This window comes from Rattus rattus, chromosome 6, assembly GCF_011064425.1.
Source record: "Rattus rattus isolate New Zealand chromosome 6, Rrattus_CSIRO_v1, whole genome shotgun sequence".
NCBI lineage: Eukaryota > Metazoa > Chordata > Mammalia > Rodentia > Muridae > Rattus > Rattus rattus.
Window position 1 is genome coordinate 92,978,586 of NC_046159.1, and position 26,989 is coordinate 93,005,574.

The 26,989-nt window shown below is 47.1% G+C and overlaps 1 protein-coding gene across 1 annotated transcript; it reads right to left on the minus strand.

Moving 5' to 3' along the window:
• Nucleotides 1-26,374, minus strand: Znf282 (zinc finger protein 282). The gene is given in 9 exon segments (XM_032906627.1): nucleotides 1-3,085; nucleotides 10,323-10,436; nucleotides 11,083-11,196; nucleotides 12,843-12,962; nucleotides 13,822-13,941; nucleotides 14,522-14,648; nucleotides 23,348-23,767; nucleotides 25,942-25,961; nucleotides 25,964-26,374. Coding segments are annotated over 9 exon segments (1,998 nt in total). The 5' UTR covers nucleotides 26,106-26,374; the 3' UTR covers nucleotides 1-2,264.
• Between the last annotated feature and the right edge of the window lie 615 nt (nucleotides 26,375-26,989).

Sequence of the window (26,989 nt, forward strand, 5' to 3'; positions counted from 1 at the left end):
CCCCCCGCTATTTGAGACCTTATATTTAAACAAGCACACACATACACCCCAAGACCAGACAGACACAAACTTGGGGCTGGAGAGATGCATTCTTGCTGCTCTTCAGAAGACCTGGATTTGGTTCCTAGCACCCACATTAAGAAGGGGCCCATTCATTCAGAGTGTAGTGGAGGGCAGTACAACCCACCAGACTGGACTCCGAGAACTGGAGTATTGGCTGTTAGTAGCTCCATCACAATACCTCTTTGGGAATAAGCTTCTTGGGGGTAAAATAAAGGAATTAAACTCAAGCTATGTGTTAAATGTTTTAAACTTATATCTCAGTAGCTATCCCCCTCCCACTTATAGCAGCCAAAAATATTTGGATCTTTCTTTCCATGATTTAGATTATGAATTATTTTCTTTGTATGCTTTTGAGAAGTAGTATATTGTTCCCTCCCAAACAATACCTGAATTGGAGGATCCCCTCCTGCTCTAGCAGAACTCCACTGAAGCCTCTCTTACATTTACCTCATGAGAAATTGTTTTCCTAAGATTAGTCTCCTTCAAAATGCCGAGTAAAGGGGAGAAGAAAGAAACCCCAGCTTACTGGGTTGCAGTTCATGGAGGTCTGCTGTCGGATGCCACGCTAGAGGACCCTCCAGCTTTGGGAACATGCAATCTGCAATCTGGATACCTTTTATTTAATTTCAAGAATTCCCTTTGCACGGCAAAAAAGGGTCTGAGGAAAGCAGAGCAGCGCAGATGAGCGGGACAGAAGCAGAGTGCTCACAAAAGTGGTACCATGAAATACTGGCTACCCACCACACTCCCTAGCCGGGAGAGAAACAGGATCCACAAGAGGAGCGGGAAAGCCATTTTTGACACAAACAAGGGTCCTGGGGCATGCCACCCCACCCCAGTGCCTGGCCATGCAAGATGCTGAAATGGAGACTGGCCCACCAGGCTGCGGTGCTGGGAGCCGTGGAGTGATGCACCAAAATGAAAGGGAGTCCTTTGGGCGCTTCCCAAGGCGCCTGCAGGGTCAGAGCATAGTAGGTCTGTGTCCATGTCCATGAGCACAATCAGTTAACAGATAGCACCAACTGGGATGCCCAGGGCAGGAGAGCTCAGGCTCTAGCACCCACTTGCCCAGCCCTCCCGGGCAGAGTCTCATTCCTTGGTGGCTACTCTGGCAGCCAGTCTTCCCTCACCCTGTGCCCTGGGAAACCGGAGTAAATCATCAGGGTGAGGTCTGCCGCAGGGCACCAGCTGCCTCTGGAGGGCCTGGCCTTAGTTGTGCAGTGAAAAGCTGCTGCTGCACCTGACTGAATGATCAGAATTGAGAAATACAGGCTGGGGGAACAGGATGCTAGGGCCCAGGCTCATGTCAAGGAAGAGCCTTCCGAAGAACAAGCCTAGACATTTTACAGCCTATCAAGTCCCCATTCCCAGTTACCCCAGGAGTTGGCCCCTGTTGCGTCTGAGAAGATTTGGGGGATCGAGGGAAGTGGGAAAGGAGAGAGACCAGAAAGGCCAGGTGAGATCGGTCTGAGACCGACAGAGGTAGGCAGTGTGTGCGGTGGGGACACTGCACTGGGCTGGAGCCCTGGTGCGGCTTGGCCGCACTGTTCTCATGTGGTCTTATTAAACATCTCACCTGTGTCTCACTTTTCTCAGTTACCACATCAGGAAAACCCTACTCCACCTATCTCGAAGGGATAAGCTAAGGGTGTAAATAGATAACGGATAGAAAACACTTTTTAAAAAAGTATAAGGCGCTATTAGAGCGCGAGGCAGTGTTGTCATGAGGATGTTACCCTTAGCGCTTCCCTCAGCTTCCCCATTGCATCCTTGCTTTCCTTTTCAGGACGTCTCCTCACCTTAGGATGGATCATATTTCCTTATTCCAGAAGGGATTTGAGACTCCCTGGTCGCTTTCCCTGATCAGAATCTGTAACCCCGGTGGCCAGTGGACACACTAGGAAGTCCAACGTGTGTCCAAACGATTCCTGCTGCCTTGCTGTCCCTCTGGAACCTTCCCCGGCCACTGGGTCCACCCTATGAGATGAGCTGGACTGTCCACTAGGGTTGGACAGTACTGGGGTACCCAGGTCCACCCCTTGGAATACCCTGTCTGGAGTGCAATTCCTGTGCCGATTTCCAGCAGGAGGTGAGGAGAGGGCGGGGAGGTGCGCTGAGAACGGTGGGGCAGGAGGGTTGGTACTCAAGAACCCTAGCCCGCCCCAACTCCAGTCCAGTCCTCCCCGCCCCCCAGCCCAACCCTAGTCTCTCTCTGGCGGCACCTGGAGCGGCCGCGGGGCCCCTAGACCCGGGCCATTGTGCACACGCAGGTGGTCTTTGAGTGACTCCTTGTAGCGGAAGCTCTTGCCGCACTCGCCACACGTGTAGGGCCGCTCGCCCGTGTGGATCCGCTGGTGCTTTAGCAGGTTCTGCTTGCGGATGAAACTCTTGCCACAGAGCGCGCACTGGAAGGGCCGCTCGCCCGTGTGCAGCCGCTGGTGGTTCTGCAGATGCTCCTTGCGGCTGTAGGTCTTCTCGCACTCGGAGCATTTGTAGGGCCGCTCACCGCGGTGCGTCATCTGGTGGCGGATGAGGCCAGAGTGGCAGTTGAAGCTCTTCTCGCATTCCGCGCACTCGTAGGGCCGTTCCTTGGTGTGGCTGCGGTGGTGAATGATGAGGCTCTTTCGCACTCCGAAGGTCTTGCCGCATTCCAGGCAAGAGTAGGGCTTGCTGCGCGCGCCGTGTGCCAGGAGGCTCCGCCGGAGGCCGCCCGGGCAGCAGCTGCCGCAGCCACTGCCTGCACCGGCACCGGCACTTGTGCTACTACTCGCACCAGTGCCGCCGCCACCGCCGCTGCCGCCACCACCGCCACCGCCTGCACTGCCTTCTCCACCGGGCTGAGGCTCGCCTCCGCTACTGCGCTCGCCTGGAAGCGCAGGGAAGCCGTCCTCCAGGAGGCTACGGCTCCCGGGTCCTCCAGGGTTCTCCGGCACCGCCAAGGCGGGCAGGCTCTGCTGGTGAGGTTGGGTTTGGGGCTGCGCAGAAGCTGGAGGTGGGTTCTTTACAAGCAGTAGGCTGTCACCTGGGGGCAGGGAGAAGACAGAAGTGACAAACTGATAGCGCTCATCTTCAGGATCCCGGGATCTTCAGTGTCCCGGAGGGGAGCTAGATCCTCCCGGCCTCATTTTCTTTAATAATAAGATGGGCTTAATGGCTCATCAATGCCCTGTGATTTGGGATCAGGAATAGAAAGCCCTCCAGGTTGCTTCTGCTACCCCAGAAGTCACCTTCAAAGGTAGATGCTCAGGGGTCAAGAGCACTAGCTCTTTCTGGGTTGGATTTCCAGCAACCACAATGCAGCTCACAGCAGTCTAACTCCAGTTCTAGGGTATCTGATATTCTCTTCTTCACCAGGCATGTGCATGGAGCACAGATATACATGCAGGCAAAACAACAATATACATATACATTTTTTAAAAATTTGTAAAGGTAGACTGAAAACATCAATATACATATACATTTTTTAAAAATTTGTAACGGTAGACTGAACTGGGTGTGGTGGTGTACGCCATTACTCCCAGCACTCAGGAGGCAGAAGCAGGCTGATCTCTGTGAATTCTAGGTTATAGTGAGTTCTTGTCTCAAAAATAAAAAAATTAAGTGTCAATTGCCCTGAAGTAGTAAAACTTAGTTGTAGTCAGAGGGATAATGTTAATTTTTCTTTGGAGATTCTATAGGAGGGAGAGAATTTGCACGATGTGAAAACCCATTTAGAGATTTACCAGAACGGAACACTCAGAGCGTGGGTCCAAACCTCAGAGGGATGTGCAGTTAGGGCACCAGGCCAAAAGAGGTTGGGTAACTGGGATGTTGCCCAAAGGGCTCTGGCCTCTAACAAAGCTATGATGTCATTTTACAACATGCTCTCCAGGGAACTGCTTCTTCTCAGGCTAAAGTGCTTTTCTTTCCCTTGCACTCTAGCATCTCTAGGTCATAAGTCCCAAACCTTACCACTGCTTTGGGTACCAGTGTGTGCATGGAGGGATATATATGTGTGTGCAGTGGGCTGAGTCCAGGCTCTTTGTGTCAGAACAATGACCTCAAGTCCCTTCTTCTTATGCCTCCTCCTCCTCTGTTATTGTACCACTTTCTGGTCCTCCCTTCCCCAAGAGGAGCCTAATCTCTACTCAGAGGCAGCCTGTGGAAGATGGTGAAAAAGGTAAACTTTATCCACCCCTTTCTCTCCTCAGTACTCCCATGGGAGCAAATGGGAGCTACTTCTTATAGACAGAATCTCTTATTTGGCCAATGAGCTGAGGCAGGAGATAGGAGGTGGGACACTGGCAGGAAGAGAAAGGATTCTGGGAAATAGAGAATTAAAAAGGGAGTGATTCGAGCAAGCTGCTGGGGGAGATGCCAAGGAAGATGTGAAGGAAGAAGCAGTTGGGAATGAAGGAGTGGAAACTAACCTTATGTGGAAGGCACAGAACAGTTTGAATGGGTTAAATCAGTTACAAGCGAGTCGGGGAATGAGCCAAAGCTTGTGGCCTAGGCTATTTATTAATAAATAATTAGCCTCAGAGGGAGGCAGAGGCCAGGAAAAAAGAGAAACCATTTTTTCTTCAACTTTGGGTCCCAACTGTCATGTTTCTACCCCACTCTTTAAGTTCTAAAGCCAGTTCTTAAATACTACCGTATGCAGACCAGGCTCTGCCCTCCCTTCTGGCCTAGTTAACCTCACTACTATTTCTAGAGGAGCGGCCAGAGCAAACGCCATCTTCATTCTCACTTCGATTCCAGGTGCTCGAATGCACCCATACTGGCTCCAAGGCACCTGTGGCCCCTGTACCAACTAGAATGTGGATTTTTGCTGCTGTTCCACCAAGGCCTGTGACTTTACTCCTTTCCACAAGCTCATTAGTTTCTGTGGATGCTTCCCAGGAAACCCACCTACAATCCTACTCTGGTAATTCTTGAATTTCAGCATGACCAGCAGTCCACTTTCTCCATATCCCATCATGCTTTGATCCCCACCGCTAGCTTGTTTTGTTTTTGTTTTTGTTTTTGTTTTTGTTTTTTTTGTCCTGGCCCAATTCAGCACTCGAGGTCTAGCAGAACGATTACTCCATGGCAACACACCCTGGTGCTCCACAGTTCAGGTACCTAGAGAACCCTATTCTTTGCATACTGCTTTAGAAAACTACCCTTCTGTCCTAGGTGCCCTTCCTCACAGACTGGGGCCCTGGCTCTTGTCTTTAGTGACTTCTGGTTTCCACTCTGCAATTATTGCATTGCTCCTCCTCTTCCTCCTCTTCCTCCTCTTCCTCCTCTTCTGAGTCTCCTCTTGCATGGGCATGAGAGGTTTTGCCTTCTGGCTACCGCTGCTAACTGACTCAGAAATGAGCAAGTGATCTGGTAATTTGGTGTGAGTAGTTGGCTAGATTTCTAGGTTCCTTAGCCCTGAGAGCAGAGGTTCTTAACCTTTCTAATGCTGTGACCCTTTAATATAGTTCCTCCTCTTGTGGTGACCCCCAACCATAAAATTATTTTCATTGCTATGTCATAACTGTAATTTTTCTACTGGTATGACTTTTAAATATCTGTGTTTTCCAATGTGCAGTGTGTTGAGATTTGGTTTGTTGCCACGTATTGTAATGCTCATTACTGGCCCTGGTTGCCTCAGGGGAGAGAACCATCATGTACACCAAGTAATGCTGTGACCTTGTGCCTTAATTTAAAATGATGGGTTGAATAAAGATGCCTATAATCTATAGCTGGGCAGAAGAGAGGCATTTTGGTTCCCAGGCTTGGGGTCTGGGGCAGGACCACAGGGGAGAGAAGAGAGAAGGTGGAGAGAGGAGAAAACGCCGTGGGGTAGGTGACTCATGAAAACATGGCCATGAGGGCTGGCCAATTGGAGTTAAGAGTGGCCCAGATGGAACACAGCAAGTTATAACTCAGGGTTATTGATGGGGAAGTGGATTTTAATAGCTTAGAGAGTAGATACTGCTACCTTGCACTAAAAACTTACAATACATATGAAGATTTTGTGTCTTTTATCTGGGAACAGAATGATCAAAGGTAGAGGAGAAACTCCTGATTGAGATTAAACAGTTACCACAGTAGTGAGCATTCTGGAATTTTGTTTTGTTTTTGTTTTTTTAAAAAAACCACAGAAGGGGTTGGGGATTTAGCTCAGTGGTAGAGCGCTTGCCTAGGAAGCGCAAGGCCCTGGGTTCGGGTCCCCAGCTCAAAAAAAAAGAATCAAAAAAAAAAAAAAAAAAAACAAAAAACAAAAAAAAAAAACACAGAAATATTATGAGAATGTTTTGGTTTCAGTCCCAGATGTAGGATGACTGTGATTTGCCCGATGCTCTAGCAGATGTTTTACGAGCTGCAGATTGTTTCTACAATTGTGCGACATTTGGAGTTCTAGGAACTTTTCAGAGGCGATATAAATGCTAGAACCCCAAGAGGCAGGGTTGGTGGTTTGTGGCTGTTCACGGGGATGGGTGCAGTTTCTTAGTCATGTTCAAAGAAGAAACAGAAGGAAAGAATTTAAATTCAGAGATCTTTCTCTTTTATTGATGGGGTGAAACAGGGGTAGGGGGTGAAGGGTTGGAAAAGAACTCACAAAAGAGTTTAAGTCAAATTACAAGTAGTGGATGGAAAGTTAAGGATACAAATAGGAAATCTGATTTGAAATGCCAGAGAGGAAATGGCAGGGGATGAAGGAATGGGTTTTTATTTTTCAAGAGGCCAGCAAAAAGTTTACTGTGGCTGCTACTACTAGGATAGCCCTCAGCCCACCCCCACCCCACCCACTTTGCTCCCAGAGGGGATTTTATGGTTTTACTTTATCTTCTTCGAATATTTTGATTCAAAAAAGTTTGGAAGACTGGCTGAGAAGTTGGGAAAATTGCCAGTGGTCATGGAGGGGCCTAAGAAACAACAACAACAAAAAAGACTGAAATAGGAAAACAAAAAGGGTTACCTTAGACTATCTTTTCTGAAAAGGTTACAGATTTGACTGTGTAATTAGAAAGGATATGGGTGGAGATAGAAGCTCTTGGGAGTTACGGAACACCAGAAAAGAGAGGACAAACATCATAGTGACTGAGCAAGAGCGGTGTAGAGAATATCTTATGCATTGTATGGTTGCATCACCTGTCAATTAACAAGCCTATGGCCTATGGCATAGGCAGGAAATAGAAGGTGGGACATCTGGGAGACAGAAAAAAATTCTGGGATAGAGTCAGGCAAAGGATTTATCTGCGAAGATGTGAGGAGATGGATGCATGGCACCTGAGCCCAGGAAACCAGCCATGTGGCAGACTGTAGGTTAAAATAATTGGGTTATTTTAGTTATAATCTAGTTAGAGTAGAGCCAACTCTATGGCCAAAGTATTTGTAAATACTTTGAATACACATGTTTTGAATCTGAGTCTTAATTCTGAGAACATGGGGCTGGGAGGAAGAACTAAGACCTAACTTTACAGAGTGGGAATTTCCCACAGTAGTGAAGAGGGAAAGAAACTATGCTGTAGGGCATCTGGGTCAGAGAAAAACTGAGAGAAAAACAAAACAAAACAAAACAAAAAAACCCCAGGACAATCTAAAGAAACAGCCCATTTCAAAAGAAAGGGTTAATCAACAACTGAGCTGCCAGAGTTAGAGGAGGGGCAGCCTGGAGTCATGAGACCACCATCAGGTTTCCCAGTACTTGCACAGCATGTGCCTGCTAATGGTGTGGGACAAGATTATGACAAGATAGGATGGCATCCTAAGAAAATTATAAGTGTTTTTGAAGAGGCCATGATTTTATATAGGATACACTCACCTTATGTGAAACGAATTCTAAATAACTGAGCTACTCAAAATAGAATTATTTCTCAAGACTGGAAGGGATTGTTAACAGCTGTACCAGAGTCTGGTCCACAATTGAAATGGTTAACGTGGTGGAGGGAAGAAGCCATGAATATTGAACAGTGGAATAGAGTGAGCGGAATGAATACAGTAAATATAGTAATAACGATCAGTTGTTAGTTGAAGGGCAGTACTCTAATATAGAAGAACAGATTTAATTTGATGATATTACTATAGTGTTATAGATAATACGATAGTCATTAGTGGCTTTAAGAGGTTGGGACAAAGTTGAAGAGCCTGCGGAAAGGTCCACTTCACTTACAAAGATTATACCCTGGGTTCGGTCCCCAGCTCCAAAAAAAAGAACCAAAAAAAAAAAAAAAAAGATTATAAAGGCTCTGAAGAAGCCTTCATTGATTTTTTTTTCTTTTTACAAAGATTAATCTCAGCTATGAACAAAACCATATCAGACTCTGACCCTAGGCAAGGCAGGTGTTGATAGAAACCTTGGCATTGAAAATTCAAATACCGAATGTAAAAAAGTTATTTGACCATTAAAGGCATGGGCAGCATCTATGGACAAGGGTAAGGGATATGACCGATATTGGTTCTAACATGTACCATGCTAATATAATAGGTCAAGCTATAGCTAGAGATCTCTAATATCAAAATGCCCAGTGCTTCAATTGCAGGAAATATGGTCATTTGCAAAGAGGCTGTAACCAAACCAAAAGCCTCAGAACTCAAACATCCAGTGCATTAACTATGAGAAATACAGTACTCTGTGCAGGAAAAGTGAACAAGTCATTTCTAGAGACAATGGTTTTCCTAAATTTCAAACAGAAAGAATGCCTAAGCATCCTGGGGAGTGTATATGATGCAGCACAGACCACTACTGGATTTAGGAATGCAGATCCAAAAGGAGATATTCAAGGTAATTTTTGTCCTCGGGAAATGGCCTTGGGAACCTGATTCGAGGCCACTCAGTAAAAAGTATGAGCTGTTTGCCTCTTGTCAGCCAGGAAATAACAAGCAGGAAGAAAACCTCAAGTAAGTATTTCAGACCAATGCATGCCACCAGTGCTGTGCTAGACATGGCCACAGATAAATATCTTCCTCTATCCCCAAAATTCAGTGTTACAGAATAACCACTGGAGTTTATGGTCTTTTGCCCTTAGGGACAGCAGGGATGATCTTGGGAAGGAGAGGATCCAGGAATTATAGATGACAGTTTCAAAGAAGAAATTAAAATTATGGCCTGTGTAAAAAGAGATGCAATTCAACACAGGTGACAGGATTGCTGCTACTCTTTCCCCACAACAAAGGCAAACCTGCTCCAGTAGGAAGAACATGGGGGTTATAGAAAAAAGCTGTGGCATTAACCTATATACAGTAAGGATATGTGAACATTAGAATGGGAGCCAACGAGTTTTGTGCTGAGGGCTGGGATTTGCTTACTTCTCCACAGGAAGTGGAAAGTCATGGATACATCAAAACTGACACAGATTAGAATCGAGCAGGAGAGGTCTCGGGAAAACATTGGCCATTAACTCGAAAAGCAGTTATTTCATTGCAAATGTTTCTGTTTCTAGTTTCCCTTGGTATATAGCACAATTAATGGCTTAAAACAGAAGGGGAAAATGTAGTGACATTTCTAGAATTTTGGTTTTGTTTTTTTATAAGAAAGTGTTTTCATTTTAATCCCAGGTGTGGGGATATGGGGCTGCTTCGGACTGACTACAGAAGCTGTGATTTTCCTTGTGCTCTAGCAGGGGCATGGTGCTGCCAGCTGCAGCCACTGTGTGACACTTGGGATTCTGAGAACTTTCTGAAGGGTATGTAAATGCTAGAGCCCTGATAGGTGAGGTTGGTTGTTGCTGGTCATTAGGGAGGTTGGTTGTGATTTGTTGGTAGTCATGTTCAAAGAAGAAACAAAAGGAAAGAAATTAGATTCTAGGAGATTCTCTCTCTCTCTCTCTCTCTCTCTCTCTCTCTCTCTCTCTCTCTCTCTCTCTCTCTTCTTCCTAGCTAGTGATAGAGAATGAAACTGGAGGGATAAAAGATGGGAAAAATAGGGGTTGGGGATTTAGCTCAGTGGTAGAGCGCTTGCCTAGGAAGCACAAGGCCCTGGGTTCGGTCCCCAGCTCAGAAAAAAAAAAAAAAAAAAAAAAAAAGATGGGAAAAATAGACCAGCATAGACCAGCTACACTGTGTTCCATGAATTTTTGCCCCCTCCCCAAAAACTCCTAAAATGCAAAATTAAAGTAAATTTAAAATGACAAATGGAGAAGTGGTGGCCAGGGGTTATGGAGGCGGCTGCTATTATCATTGCTTCCAAGGCCAGTAGTCAATCTTCTGGCTTTCCTGAACATTATCCTGGTTTGACAACAGGTTAGAAAGCAGACTGCTCTAAATTCCACACCAAACATCCAGCAGAGGTACATATTACTCACTGGGCCCAGAGTCTAGTCCAAGCTCTCCTTCCATTGAGTCACGTGGGCCCCATGGGTACGGCTGCTCTTCCTGCTTGATCCAGGACAAAATGTCATGTGCTGAGATGAGAGATTCTGTTGTTAGGGGGAAAAGGCAATCTTAAGACTTCATTCATTTCCACTGAGCATCCACCATACACCGAACTCCAGAGAGACCGTAGGGCCAGCCATGCTAAGGGAAAACTCAGCCTTGAAATGAAGGGCCACAGCTAGCTGGTCTGACCTACTGTGTAGAGGCAGAGCCACTGACAAGCCCATGGCAAGACCTCAGCACTCAGTGAGGGGACTGCCCATCTTCCCAATCCCCTCATCCAGCTCCTACAGTCAGTTTCTTATCCTCTCTTCTTTATGCCGAGGGTAGGATGAGATGGTGATGTCAGAACTTCTAGAAGGAACGCCACTGGACCTCTCAGGTGTACAAACTCATACACAAACCCATCTCCAGTCCGTGAGTGAGCTTCCCTACACAGCTGAAACCTCCCCAGAATTTTCATGGGAGCTACCATACAAACACAACTCCAGAGGGGGAATGAAGGACCGCCCTAAGTATTCTAAAAAGAAAGAAAAGAAATTCCAGAAAATATGAATTCCTCGCTCTTTGACACAACACACTGTGCAGGCTTCTGGTTTTGAATCTTCAACAAGCAATGTTAAGGTAATTTTTTATCCATTCTATTGACACAGTAAATGCTAAGCTTAATAATTCACTCTGACATCTCACCTGAATTAGGGTCTGTGGGAATATCTCTCTCTGCCAAATCCTGCTGATCCCATACACACTGCTGCTCCTCCTGCTTAATCCGGGACAAAAGGTCCTGGGCAGAGATGGGGGAGTCTATTCATGGGAAGAAAAACAGCAAACATGTTAGAGAAGGGGAAATCCCACCAGTCTCTGTATTTAGTGAACCAGATTTCATGCAATCATTTGTTTTCCCTAAAGTCAAGGATAAGAATAAAGTATCCCAATTAACTAACAGTTTCAGCCCATCTGGCCACAATGAGTGGAGCTGAGGCTGAAGGTTGGTGTGTGTCACAGGGCAGTGAATAGGAGACAAAATATCTCCAGAGATTTAACCAACCAGGATGAGGTCTCTGCTCTGGGGCAGAAGAGAAGAGATCCCTCCACAGAAGAAGGGATTCTCAGGAGGGTATTTCCCATGCAAACAGCCCTTTCAGGGAAGCCTTTTATCTGAATGGAACTTCTTAAAGACAAAACATCCTTTTTATCAGAGGCTACTAAATCTGTAATCGCACACTTGGGAGGTAGAGGCAAGAGGATCAGAAGTTCAGGGTCACCCTTGACTACGTAGAAAAGTCGAGGCTAGTCTTGGGTTCATTAGACTCTATATCAATTCTCTTTTCTTTTTAGCCAAACCCAACCTATCCTTCATCTATTGCCTTCCTATCTATTCAAGGCTTCTAGAGGCAGCAGGAATGATGTATTTAAGGGACCCTTTGGTAACCAGAGAAGGCCTGGCTCCTGCCCTTTGGCTATTATCACTTGCCTGTGTATCTCAGGCTTTCCTGGGGGAGGGATGAGGTAGGAGCACTTACTAGTATGGTAACTTGGCAACTTGGTAACAATACCCAGATATTTGATCAAACATAATTCTGGATGTTATTATGAAGGGATTTTTTTATAGGTGAGATTAATATTTAAGTCAGTAGACTAAATCAAACAGATGACCCACTATAATGTGGATAGGTCTCATCTAACCCTATAAGGGTTGAGTTAAAAAAGATGGCCAACCCCAGGAAAGAAGAGATTCTGTCAGAAGACCATCTTGTGGATAGAGCTGCAACACCAATCCTTTCCCATTCCCACCCCACTAGCTGACATGCTAACAAATTTTGGATCTGTCACACCACTATAATCACATTCACGAGTTTGTTAAAACAAATCCCTGTACATATATGCATTCACATGATCACATGGTATACACGCAAACCATTGGTTCTGTCTCTCTGGAGAACTGGGCCTCATGTACACACCTGCCATAGTAGATTCTCATCTAAACACAACCCAGCTGAAAGAGCCTCTGGGAGCAGCTCCCTGGGAGCAGCTCCCCGTGAGCATGCATGCAAGCCAGGGGAGCCCAGCTTGGAAGTGTCAACTCAGAAGTACTTGTGCAATTTAACTTTGTGGTCTGGGAGCGGGTTTACCAGTTTTAATATTCTAGCACCCATAGAGTCTAATAAAGTACTTAGATTAACTAAGCTTCTTTTTATAGAAGACAGAGGGACAACCCAAAACCTACTGGACAAAGGAGAGGGAAAGAAACCAGAACGAGCTATGTTGAATGTAGCTATAAGCCCTGAATGCTAAACACCACATTTGTACCTGGGTGGAAGCCTCTCTTAGTCCATTTCTGCATCCACCGCTCTTCCTTTGATGGCAGAGCCCTCTAGCCTGACACCCTCCAGGGATTTACAGACTATACCTCACCCCTCTTTGGTCAAGTAGTTATTTGACTCACTTACCAGTGATGGATTCTGTGGGGATGGCTCTTTCTTCCAGGCTCCGCTGGCTCCGAACACACAGGGCTTCTTCTCGCTTCACCTGGGAGGACATGTCCTGTGCAGGCACCAGAGGCTCTGTTCCTGGGGAGAGAGAACCACACTTCCTAGAATGTTTTTTCAGTGTGTTGGTCACCAGGATGTTTTGAGGACAGAACCGTGGTTGCCAGCACTTCCAGGGGACAGTACAAGAATCTTAGGTTCCTACTGGAGCCATGTGTCACCCTGTGAAGCAGAGAAGTGACCAAAGGGATAACAAAAAGGATACGATTGGTTCGTGCCTGCAGTCTCAGCAGTCAAGAGCTGAGACAGGAGGATCGTCCTGAGTTGGAGGTCAGTTTGACCTGCATAGTGAGTTCTGAGCCAGGCTGGGCTCAGAGTGAGACCTGATCTGGAAAAAGAGACTAGGCCAACAGCAATATGAAGTCTGAGAAGCCACACCTTCTCTGTTAGTCTCCCTGAGCCTGGGACTGGGGCCATTAGCTGCTCCCAAGCCTAAGGCCTCATGTACCCCATGGAATCTGGGACGTGTCCCAGCCTAAGCCCTTCCTTACTTCTTTATTTTTTGAGATAGGCTTTCACTGTGTCACCCTGGCTGGCCTGGAATTCTCTATATAGACCAGGCTGGCCACATACTCATGGAAATACATTTGTCTCATATTCCTCTTGAACACTGGATTAAAGATATGTACCACCGCCAGCCTCTTCCCTAGCTCCCATGTAAATTCAGAGCTACCAAAGGCCAATGCCTATGGTATGACTTTAGGCCCTGAGGGCATGTCCTGTAAGTGACCACACAGCAGCTGTGGCATAAGTGGTTCTTGAGTGCATTAAGACCTATTCTCTCCAGACCTACACGGTAACAACTCCTTGTGTGTGTGTAGGGTGCCCATCCCTCCTCTCCTGCCCCTCTCTGACCCATGCCTAGCTCACCAGCTATTACCTGTGTCTGCAGTCCCTGGGATCTCTCTCTCTTCAGGGTGATGCTGCTCCCACACACAAGGCTCTTCCCTGGGTTCCGCCTGCACTGGAGCATCTGGCTTGGACACTGGGCCATCCGTGTCTGTGAATGAGATAGAGAGAAGGAGGGGAAAGGGGTTGTATGAGGTTGACATGTAAATTCAGATCAAGGTGATGGAGCAGGGCTCTCAGTTACCAAGATCCCACAGCACAGCAGCCATTATGTACAGAAAGACTCTTGAGGGCTGGAGAGATGGCTCAGTGGTTAAGAGCACTGATTGCTCTTCCAGAGGTTCTGAGTTCAAATCCCAGCAACCACATGGTGGCTCACAACCATCTGTAATATACATTAGATAAATAAAATTAAAAAAAAAAAAAAGACTCTTGAAAGCAAGGTAACAGAAACCCAGACCTCTTTGACCCAGGCCTCTTTGTGAGAGTCAAGAGCACAGTCCATGGTTGACCCCGATCTGTGAGGATACAGCACACGGAGGTATAAACTTGACGCTTTACAGTATTCTAGAATAATGGTGGTAGTGCCGTCTAGACTGCCACAGCGATGGCTCGGCTGCCACCCTTTGATAGTCATCCTATTGTCAGTTCCATGTTACTCCCCATCAGGTCCCTTTGCATCCTGAAGCTCTCAGCAGAGAGCCCTCGCCAATGGAGGGGAGTACCCTTACCCAGGGACATCAGGGTTTTGTAGTTCTCCTTCACCAGATTGCTGTAGAGCTCCTTCTGCCATTCGTCCAAGTTCTTCCATTCGTCCTCAGAGAAGTAAACAGCAATGTCGACGAAGGTCACCGGGACCTGGACCGACAAGGGTTTTAGTCAGCAGGCTGCTACTGTTCCTCACCCCTCTCCTGGGGACCACAGTGCCAGCCTAGCTCAGAGCTTGGCCTCTTTTCCCGGTACCCCGATTTCTACATCCTAGGTCGCATCCCTTCATTTCTGTGGACTGGCCTTCCTAAGTGTCCAATAGCAGTGGGTCAATACTGTCCACTTGCTTTTTGTTGTTTTCGTCTGAAAACATTTTGTTAGTTGTGTACTGTGTGTCTATGTGTGGAGGCATTCATGCAATGACACCCATGTGGAGGTCAGAGGACAGCTGCAGACACTCGTTCTCAAGTTCTACCAGGATCCAGGTCGTCAGTGGCAAGGGCCCTTCCCTCTGAACCCTCGCTTCTCTCTTTTGTCCTTTGCTATTCAGAACACTGAGGGAGAAGCCATAGTCAGTGTGCTTCTTTGGGGGCTCAGGGTGACAGGAATATGAGTGACACCAAGTGTGGGAAGCAGAGAGCCCAAGTACAGTGCAATTGTGTGTGACAACACCGTACTTCAGGTCACCCGTGTGTGCACAGTTAAATATTTTTCAAGGTTTAATTATATTTATTTTATGCGCATGAATGCTTTATCTGCCTTATGTTTGTGCACCATGAGCTTGCAGTGTTGACAAAGGCCTGAAGAGCGGCAAGGATCCTCTGGAAATGGTGTTGCAGTGGATGTGAGCCTCAATTTCCATATTGGGAATGAAACTAGGGCCCTGTGGAAGAACAGACAGTGCTCTAAACCACTGCGCCATTTCTCCAGCCCCAAAAGTTAAATTTTGTCACTAAAGTACGCTCAATCCATATTGAACCTGTGGAGCATGTGCCTCAGCTCCAGAAGCCTGCCCTATCTTTATGAGGAAGTCCTGCTGTGGTTGTGGCTCCCCTCAGTCACCGCTACTGAAGGTGTTCTGAGCTGCTGTTTGGTTCTGACCAGGAGCCTTGTCCATACTCATTTCAGCCTCCGCCAGCACCACCTCGTGTTGGACCAAGCTGTTTCACTTCCATTAATTAATCACTGAGCTTCCCTCTCTGATCACACAGACTTCCTTCCTCTCTCCCTCTCACATCCCTATTGAATCAGTGGCTCACTCTTCCTCTGAAATCCAGCGTCTCAAACCTCAACCAAGCCCCATTCTCCATGGCCTATTCAGGGCTAAAGCTGGCCTGTGTGGTGCGTTTGTGTGAAGGATAAAAAGCCAGGACTGTCAGTCCACAAGCCAGGTGCATGGCACTGCAAGGGGACCCTGTGCAGGTGTGACATGTGCAGCTGTGTGCAGTGCCCACCGACTGGCAGCTCCAGTCCATCACTAGAACTAGAACTGGAATTCCTACTAGGCATGGACAAATCCTCACTCTGAGAAAACATTCAATCCCCTTTCTTCATTTTATTTCCCTGTTGCTAGATGAAACCACAAAATTCTCCAGTAACATCTGCCACAAATTCATACCAGCTGTCCCACGGCTGCTTTGGAAGCCTTTTATTGACCTCTTTTTCACACCTTGCCATGCTCCCCAGGAAGCTATTGCAGACTTCACTCCCCAAGCCCTGTCTGGCCTCCCTCCATCTTCTCCTGCTCCTCTCTGACCTCAGGCGGGTGTGACAGCAGAGCTCCTCCTTTACCCCTTTCTTCCTGCTAGGCCAAACCTGCCACCTTCGTTCTATTGCTCTCTTCCACCTCCCATCTGCAAAACTCATTCCAAACGACTCAGTTCTCCCTCTCACTGGCTGTTTCTCCTGAGGGTCATTTCAATGGAGTGAAGACCTTTGTTCACTCAGACTGGAAAGATTGCTCAATGGGTAAGGGCATTTACCACCAAGCATGATGACTTGAGTTCAAGTCCCCGAAGCCACATGGTAGAAGAGAACTGTTACCTCTCCACTTGTGCTATGACACACTGACACGTATGTACACACACACACACACACACACACACACACATACACACACCCCAAATGTTTAACAAAACCCTTCACCCAACTCTATCTCAGTTCACTTGGCACATCCAGCACATCCAGAGAAGTCTGTTTTTTCCTTTTTCAAAATCCATATACATTTTAGTTCCCTGACATCTAGCTGGCTGTTCATGGTGCACACCTTTAATCTCAACACTTGAGAGGCAGAGGCAGGCTGCTCTCTGAGTTTGAGGCCAGCCTGGTCTACAGAACTCGAGCCAAACCATTTCCTGGAAATTCACCAATGCCTTGCTGCTAAAATCTTTCTGGTAGGCAGACCACCTTTCCAGAATTTTCTGGTTTGGCTCCTGTGACTATATTGTCTGTTACACAGCTGGCTAGCATGGAAATTACTAAGCTGGTCACTGCCCTTACCCTTTGCCATTTCTTCACCTTAAGTCTGGCAATTTTGTTGTTTTTACTGCAACTGTTACCTCTTTGGGGATGACTTAAACTTTCTTTGCTCCCTTCAAAGTTCCACGTCCTTCTAAGCCATTCCTTTCAATCAGCTATAAGTGGCTAAAACTAAGTATATCCCAGATGTGTTCACCATCTTCTGCAGTATGGTGGCTTCTTCAACTTATCCAACCATTTCTTTTAAGAGTCAGTTCTTCCTCTTCCTCTTCTTTGTTTCTCTATGCAGCTTTGGCTGTACTGGAACTTACGCTGTAAGCCAGGCTGGCCTCAAACTCAGACATCCACTTGCCTCTGTTTCTCAATGCTGGGATTATAAGCATTCGCCGCTACCACCTGGCTGAGAATAATTTCTATACAGTTGGAAACAGACTTCACTTTTTAAAAGTGTCATGGTGACAGAATACAGAAATCTAAGACATGGTCTGAGATAGACAAAAGCCTGCACACTTGCTGCAGAAAAGAAAGACTACCCATGAATTAGTTATGAATCCATTAGTAGACACAATAGATTTAAAGGATCAGAGAGAATATCCTTCCTAGGCCTAATAGAAAAAGAGAATGCATCTTGAACACCCAAGAACATACAATGAGCCATTAACTGTGGTGAACCCCATTTAAGAACATTCTCCTGGCACTTAGAGTTCTGATTATAAAACACACCCATGAGTTTCTTTTGTGCATATATGTGTTCATGTCTGTGCAGTTTCACTATGTGTGTGGGTATGCATGTACTTGTGTACACACGTCCTTTGAGACAGACTCAGTGGCTTGGATGTCATCAGTGAGGATAGACTGGCTGGCTGGCCATGGAGCCCAAGGGAATCCTTTGGTTTCTACATCCCTGGCATGTGGTTACAAGCACACAATGACATACCTGGCTATTTTCATACGTTCTGGGAATCAAACTCAGGTTCTGATGCTTGCACAGCAAGCATCTTACAGACCGGGCCATCTCCCTAGCCTGTAAATACTTTTGCAGTCCCTACAAGTAGAAGAGCCCAATTCTCCGCCTCTTGAATGTAGGCAGGATTTGGTAACTCACGTCTAGCAAGTGAACTGATATTGTATGGCACAGAATATACAGGCCCCATCCCATTTTCTTTCTCTGAATCCCTCAAGTTGGAAACCTAGAGGTAGCTTCCATGTTATAAGTAGGTTCAAGCAGTCTTGGGGAGGTCTAATGACCAGGTAAGGGAGCTATATAGTCAATGTTCAAATAACAGCATCACCAATCAAAAGCCACACTGGAACCTCACAGGACTGACTGAACATTATCACCCTACTAGCTGTTTCTGATTCCTCACTCACAGAAACTATCAGCTGATATATTTACTAGGCTATCATTTTGGGGTCATTTACTGCCCAGCAACAAATAACTAACAATGACTACATAGTATTTTCCCATAGACAAAATCAGTGACTTCTCATGACTCCACAAAGCAATTACAATGTTATAAATGACCAGCTAGAATTTCGCTAAACTACTTATACTTTAAGGAGACACTGATGAGGCTTGGAGACAGCAAAAAATATACTTGCCCAATAGTAGGAAAGCCAGAAGGTGGCACAGTCAAGATAGAAACCCAAGTCTTGGGGGCTGGAGAGGTGGCTCAGCAGTTAAGAGAACTAACTGCTCTTTCAGAGGACCTGGGTTCAATTCCCAGTACTCACAGGACAGCTTACAACTATGACAATTTCAGACATACATGAAGGCAAATGCACATAAGAAAATAAAGTTAAAAAACAAAACAAAACAAAAAACAAATAAAGCAAACCTGCTGATCCTAGGTCCCATAACATTTCCGTTATCATGCAATGGCACGTGGCGACTTGAGACTCCTACCACTTTAGTCAACATATAGAACACAAGGCAGAGCTAGGTAAGGATACTGAGTTAAGGGACCTAGCGTAGACAAGAGCAAAGGGAAGCAGGAGAATCAAGGGACACGCTGAACATGCTGTTACAGTAGCACACCCCAAATCACAGTCAAGGCAGGATCCACTTTGGGGGTATTACATCTCAATGTCTTACAGCCTAGATACACAGACGTCTGGTGGCTCTCCTGGCACTGTCAATAGACATTCTGGTTAGGGAAAGCCAACCAAAAGAAACCAAAAAGCAAATATTCAAGATTCAGGAGGAACTTGGTACTGTTCCTTGTTTGCTCATTTGGCTAGGGTATTGCTATGTAACCCAGGCTGGATTTGAACTCAGGATATAACACATGCTGGCTGCAAACACAAAATTTTCCTGCTTTCCAAGTGTTGGTATTACAGGAGTGCGCTACCACACAAAGCTTGGGGCTCGATTCCTCAGTATAAGGGGACCATAGGAGGGCACACTGATTAAGTAACAGCTAAGCAACCCCCTCACCCCCATGGAAGTGGGGGTTGATGAGAGAAGCAGGCAGATAACCAGAGAAGGGGCTTCCTGGGGAAGTGTCCCTGTGGTGGGAGGTTCTGGAGATGCTGGAAAATAGCAGCAGGCCAGACAGCTGGCAGGTACTGGGCAAAAGGGAGCACAATGGGGATGAGGTCAAGAAGGTGGCAAGCTTGGACATTTGTTTGGGACAAGATGGGAAGTCAGGGTCTGATGGGATGGTTCAGTGTGTAGAGTCACCTGCCACCAGCACTGACAGCCTGAGTTCCATCCCTGGGACCCACATGGTAGAAGGTCAGAATCAATTCCCACAGGTTGTCCTCTGACCTTCACAGACATGTTGTGGCACATATCCCTCATCCCTCTAGATAAAACCTAATTTTAAAACTTTAACAAAAGATTACATGTAAATAAGGAAAAGATGAGAAGTCATTTGGGAGATTTAGATGGCATAGTGTGACACTTTCTTTTTTCTAAAGACAGGGTGGCATCTACCTCTGGTGTCACCTTGAATTTGCTATGTAGCCTAGGATAACCTTCAAATTCAGATTCCCCACCTCCCCTTCCAAGTGCTGTGATTACAGGCATGTGCTACCACACCCAATTTTATGAGGTGCTAGGGAGAAGTTTGTACACGTTAGGCAAGCATTCTACCAACTGAGCCACATCCTGAGGCCATAAATGAGGTGTCTGAGATGGGTCACTGTGGCTATGATTTTAAGAATATATTGAAGTGTGGGGCCTACTCGAGGATAGCGAACAGCTAAGAGACTGGAACAACAATCAGGTACGATGAGAATGGCTGGAAGCGAGATGGAGCTGGTCAGACCACAGAGGTGCATCAGAGGTGGGATGTGAGAAAGGCAGTGGCTGGGGAAGATCCCAGGACTTGGATCTGAGTGGCTGAAAGGATGGAGCTGTCATCAGCAGAACAAGCTTCAGACAGAAGACCCAGAGCTGGGACAATTCTGGAGTTTTGGTTTCTTTAAAAAACACAAAAAATATTTATATAAGAGTATATCTTCATTTTAATCCCGGGTGCAGGGAGATGGGACTGCTTCATAGCAGCTGACTGTGACTTGTCTCGTGCTCTAGCAGAGGCATGGTTTTGCCAGCTGCAGATGGTTTCTGTGATTGTGTTTGGAATTCTGAGGACTTTTCAAAGGGGATCTGAATGCTAGGGCCCTGAGAGGCAGTGGGCTGTTGATTGGTTGTTGTTGTTTGCAGTTTGTTAAATAGTCATGTGCAAACAAGAAGAAATTAGATATCCTGACAGCAAAGATCAAACTTGGGCCAAGGAACTTGATGACCCTAATTAGCAGGACATAGTCTAACAATAACATCATCACCCCCTTTCCATCCCTTGACTTTATTGACTTTATTCAGGGATCTCTTTCCTTTCTTCTCTATCCTTTTTTCTCTCTTATCTAGTGTTGGGGGGTTGAAAGAGTGGAAGAAAGAGGTGAAAGGAAGAAGAACCCACCAAGTAGCAAAAGACAAGCTACAAGCCAGTGTTCAGGCTGGGCAAGTTAAAGTCAGGACGCCGAGTTGGCAGGAAGAATTGTGAATCTGACAACCAAGAAGAAAATCTGGGTGGGACATAGGCTAGGGTGCATTGGGGAACTACAGACTGCATGGGTCTGGATGGAGTCAGGAGCGAAGGGGTGCAAATGAGCACAGAGGCCGAGACTGAGCCAGGACAACTCTGCAAACACTCAGAGAATAAAGCAGACGGAGCAAAGAATCAAGAGAGAGGCACCTGGAAGCCACATGAAAGGTGTTCCAAGGAAGAAGCGGCCACCTGCTACTGGTCATGGAACTTTAAGGATGAAGGCAGACTAATGGCTGTACACTGTGGACAGAATGAGGACCTAACAGGACCAACAGGAGAGAAAGATGGGGAGAAAGAGTCTGACTGGAGTTGGCTCCAGAGAGAATTATCTAGTCACCAATTTACTGGAATACTAAGAATAGATGAGCCTGTTCGATGGGAACAGAGGATCCAGACAGCCCAGTTCCTCCACCACATAAAGTACACGGAAGAATAAAAAATGCAGGAAGAGCCTACAGATTTCAACAAGTCCCAGGCTGGCAAATGGCTTAGCAGGTAAAAATGTATGCCTCACAAGCCTGATGACCTAAGTTTAACCCCAGAACCTACAGTACAAGAAGAGACCCAAGTCCTGAAAACTGTCATCCAACAGTGTATGACTTTTAAATTTTTGATTCAAACAAACAAAAGAGAAAAGGAACAGATTTAAAATCTGAGCAACATGGTGGAGGAGACAGAGACAGGGTAATGTGGTGCTTCTCATACTCTAAAACGGTCCTTACATTTTTACAGTGAAAACGGGAATATTTATGAGTAAGATGCTGTGATCATGGGGAGGACGATGACGACGACAACGACAATGATGATGGGGATGATAAGGTCTCACTTGGTAGCTGTGGCTGACCAGAACTCACTATGTAGACCAGAATGATCTCAAACTTAGAGATTTGCCTGCCTCTGTATCCCACAATGGCTGGGATAAATTGCATGCACCACCACAGCCAGTATGAATAAAATTACTGATGCCTAGGATTCAAAATAAAAGCAAGAATTGGGAAATGAGTAGAAAAAACAGGGTCAGGCAAGCATTTGGTTGAAGCTCATGATGGGTACTCAGGGGTATTACAATATCCTATCTACTTTGTTATGTATTTGAAGAGCCAATATTGAAAAGGTAGGGAGGAACTGCATGTAACAAATATAGACAACTCAAGGCATTTTTTCCTGTTATGATGGTGAGAATGAGAGTAAGGTGGGGGAAGGTGTTAGGTCCAGATAGGAGTATAGTGTTCACACGATGATGAACATTATCTAGGGTGGAGGAGACAGCTAAGGAAGAGGAAGGGAAGGATGGATGGACATAATCATGGAGCCCAAGACACAGCCCAAGACATACAATCTGTGTGCACCCAAGACAGCAGACCAAGGAACAAGCTTGTATACTTCTATTTATGGAAGAAGTCTTTTTTGTTTGCTACTTTTATTTGTGTACATGTGCATATAAGAGGACAACTTGTGGGACTCAGTTCTGGATGCTGGGAATCGAACCCAGGTCCTCTGGAAGAGAGAGACTAGTGCTCCTAACCATTAAGCCATTTCTCCAGTCTGGTTGTTGTTCTATTGAAACAAGGTCTCATTCTATAGACCTGGGCTGGTCTTGAACTCACTGTGGAGCGCAAACTGCCCTTGAACACTACTGCCTCAGTTCCTTCAGAGCTTAGATTCCAGGTGTGAGCCACCATACCCAGCTCCCAAAGCCTCCATACTCTCAAGAGAAATAGACACAGGGCCATCAAACTTGAAAATGCAGCATTGATGAACCAGGAAAAGGGTGGAAACAGGAATAGATCAAAATTCTAAATCCTAGAAGTGCTGAACTGAAATCAGTGATCATAACTCGAAAATGATTCTTTTCTTTTCTTTTTTTTTTTGGAGCTGGGGACCGAACCCAGGGCCTTGCGCATGCTAGGCAAGCGCCCTACCACTGAGCTAAATCCCCAACCCCTCGAAAATGATTCTAGGCAGCTTGGTTTGGAGCCTTTCTCCAGGTATGGTTCAGACAAGCATGTGCATTGTCAAGTGAATAAAACCAAGCATTAAAAACCAGTTGTACAGACAGACAGATAGACAGACAGACAACTCAGGGAAGCTGGAGGACAGCAAGATCAAAGACTCCAAGACAAGCACATAGGGTTTTTGTGGGGCCAGCTCTGCTGGATACAATAGGCAGGACCAAGTTAAGGATCTAAGACAGGCTTTACAAAGCCACTGAGACAACATGGAACTAGTGAAGTCTTCAGTGCTTGACAAGATGAAATCAAGGACTTGTTCACCTGTGTTAGTCCTCCCCTACCTCGGCACCATCTCACCACATACCTTGGGGGCCTCCCCCTTGCTGCCAGGGGGCAGCCGCAGGACCCAGAAGTTCCTGTTTCGAAGCAGGTTCTCCAGGTTCTCCAGCCGACGTTGGAGCAGCCCATACTCCTGCAGCAGGGTCCCCAGCACGGCCCACTTGCTCTCCATGTGGTTACCAAACTCCACAGCTGTCTTCTCACAGTCAGCCAGCTTCTTCTCTGCTGTGCCTGTGCGTCCCTCCAAGTTCAGCAGCTGGCTAGCCTGGGCATCCACCTTCCTCTCTACAGCCTGAATGGCAGCCACCACGGTCCAGAGCGAGATCTCTGCTGTGGGCAACTGGGGCTCACGCATCATGCGGTCAGGAAAGACAGGGGCCCTATCTGGAAAGGGCGGGAACTGAAAAGGCATTGGTCTCCTGGCATCCATGTCCCATTCTTGAGCCTGTGTGCGAGGGAAGACAGTGACAGCTCAGGATAAGAACATGTGTGAGAGAGAAGGTGGCCTAAAAATGGGATAACCAGCCAAGCACTATGCAGTATCATTCTTCTACCAAGCCTCTGCCTCTGGCTGGGCTCATTAATGATCTCGATAATAGCTGGAGCAGTCACCCACCCATCCGACTAACCACTCTTCCACTTCCCTTAGGAGAGCCAGGCTGGTTACTAGTTCACCTGCCTTGGCCTCTGGCAAGTGTAGGTCATGCCCCCTGTCTAACATATCACAGACCCTTTCTCTGAACAGAGCAGCTGCTTTCTTTGGGGACTACACTGAATGGCAAGCTTCCCGTTTGGCTCTCACTCTTTGTTTCAAGGTAGGAATTTCCGTGTACGTTGACTGAAGTTAATCTTCTGAGCAATCTCTCTTGCAGGTTGGGGCAAGAATGATTATCTCTGCTTTAAAGATGATGAAATTGAGGAACAAAGAAGCAGCTGGTCATTCTTCAGCGCCGCCCTGCCCTGCCAACTGGCAGGGTTCTAAGTGCCACAGGTAACACAAACACTTTGCAAACATGCAATCACTGCCATTTCTACTAGGCCTACCAGACAGAAGACGCTGGGACGGCACGCCAGGAATCGTTAAATTCCACACACAGCTACTTTTTCATAACTATGCAAACTGAAAAATAGGTTTACTAGACAATACCACTTATTAGACAGGAAGAGGGGACATTCTTCACCCCTGGGAGGGCTACAAGAAAAAACTCATGGCTCCCTTCCCTGCTTCCTGATGAGGGGCTCCCCAAGGCCAGAGCCTCCCTCTTTATCTTCCATTAGGTATAGGCTGGGTGCTGAGTTCTACAACAGAGAAAGAAGAGTAGGGGGTGGTCAGGGTGTGTTGGATGACAACACAGGCTGATAACTGATGTTTTGTCCCAAACAGAACAGGAAGACATGTTCTCTCTGCTTCTGCTGAAGGGGCCCTCCGGTTGGGAAAAGTGGAATCCTATTGCTTTGAAGTGAGCCGGACTGGCCTTGGACAATCATACAAATTATTTTCTCAAACTCTGAGAAGTTGTGATAGCCAGAAGACTACTCCACCATGTCTAAGAATTCCTCTCGGACATGGGAGTGAGAACAACAGGGCCCTAGGAATGCCAGCCCCTGCTGGGTCCTGGTGGCTGGATGACTCTTAGTGCCATCCATTGAGCTTTCGGAGGCTTCACTGGGGCCTTGTCTAAAGAAGGGGATAAGACTGACAATGGAAGTTTAGGAAGTCTGAGGCTGGTTGCATTTCAGCAGGTTTGAAGACCTTCAGTTGGTCATTTTGCTCAAAAACAACCCCAAGCGAATTCATATTGACTTGTCAAGTCTTAAGTCCTGATTGAGAATCAGGTGGGAACACGGGGGTGTGGGGGTGTCCTTCTTCAGAGTCCAGTCCCCGGGCAACTCAAGTCTCCCTTCTGAAACAGTGATGTTAAACCACTCTGATCCTTCCCCTTGTGTTTTATACCCAGGGCCGTGCCAGCTAAGCCCTAGGCACCCTGAGATCACGTATAGTGCCTAAAGAAACAACTGGAACCTTCTCTCTCACCCCCAGGACCCAAAGACAACGTTCAGGGATGCGGTTTGGGCGTAGTCAGTTGTCTTAGGCTGCTCTGGCGATTCCAATATGCAAGCAAGTTTGCCAACCCAAGATGACAAAGTCCCCTCCCAGACCCTTGCCTGGCTCATCCGTTCTAGAGAGGAAAAGTGGGCTGCTCTTTATGGTCGGAGAAAGACAGCAATAAAACAGCTTTAAACCCTTTTATTAAACTGGCTACAGTGTAAACATGGTTGAACTGTTCCCTCTGTGGGCCGGGGAAAGGCCTGCCGTAAACCCAGGCGAGTCGGACGCCAAGAGGAACCCGAGTCCCCGCTCAGTGAAGCGGCTACCGCCGCGCAAGGTCCTGGGCAACACAGCCCTTGCTTCCGCATCCTGCGGGCCCTGGGTTTCGGCAGCACCGGCCGGGACAGCTGCACCGTGGCAGCGCGGCATGGCCTGGCGCTCGGGGCCTGCACCAGGCCCGCTCCGCGGTCCACCCGGGGCCCCGGCAGCCGCGAGGCTCCCTGAGGCCCGGCCCCGCCCCGCCCCCACGGCAGCGGCGCGGCCATGGCGCCCGCGGGCGCTGCACCCACCTGCATGGGCGGCATTCCTCGGCCATTTCCGCGCGCAGCGCTGGCTCCTGATGGCAGACCTCCTCCGGGGGCAGAGCCTGGGCCCAGCTCCAGCTCCCGCTGTCCAGCCCCAGACCCTGGATGCCCAGCTGCTGAGGCTGCGGCCGTGTTGACACAAACTGCATCCTGGGAGTGCTGTTCCCCGCTCGGGCCGGCCAGGGAGAAGAAGAACGTTTTCCAGGCGCCTTCCCCCTTGCCGGGGCCGGACAGCTCCATCTACAGCCCGTAGGAGCAAACAGTACCCTTCGGTGGCGCTCCCCGCCCTTCTCAGCCGGCGCGCCAGCCAATGGCCTCGGAGCTCCTGCCCGCCTGCAAGGCTGGCCGGGGCCACTCCAGGCTGGGGGCCACCGCCTCCCCCAGAGATGTGACGGCGACCCCCCGGCCTCTAGGTCTGGCTGAGGTGGTCAATCTTCAGGTCCCAAGCCATGCTACAGCCTGGACTGTGGGCTTGCTTTCTGTTACTTTTATGAATGTATTGGACATCCCAGGAGAAAATGGTGCCTCACCCTTGTAACAATTTTTACTGAAATATTTACTGAACACCTACTATGTGTCAGATTCTACTTAGGTAGGGTTTTTTTTGTTTGTTTGTTTGGTTGGTTTTTTTTTTTGTTTGTGTGTGGTTGCATACTCTTGGGTTTAAATTGCAACATCGCCACTGGCTGTGATTTTTTTTTTTTTTTTTTAACATTTTCTGTCTCTGAACCTCATTTGTTCTATATAAATGGGGGTGTTATGTTTGTCAGTTTTATTTTATTGCTGAAAAATTAGGAACTAATCCCTGGAACATAGTAGGATCTCAACTACTACTAACCCTTTTGCCATTTTTAGTGGTGCACACTTTTTATTCCTAACACTTGAGAGATAGAAGCAGGTAGAATTTAGCGCCAGCCTGGCCTCCATAGTTAGTTCCAGGCCAGTCTTAAAAACAAACAAACAACAAAAAAAGGGCAATTAACCACCAGAGATAAATCCCTGTAGTTATCTGTAGCATATTGTCCACTTTGTC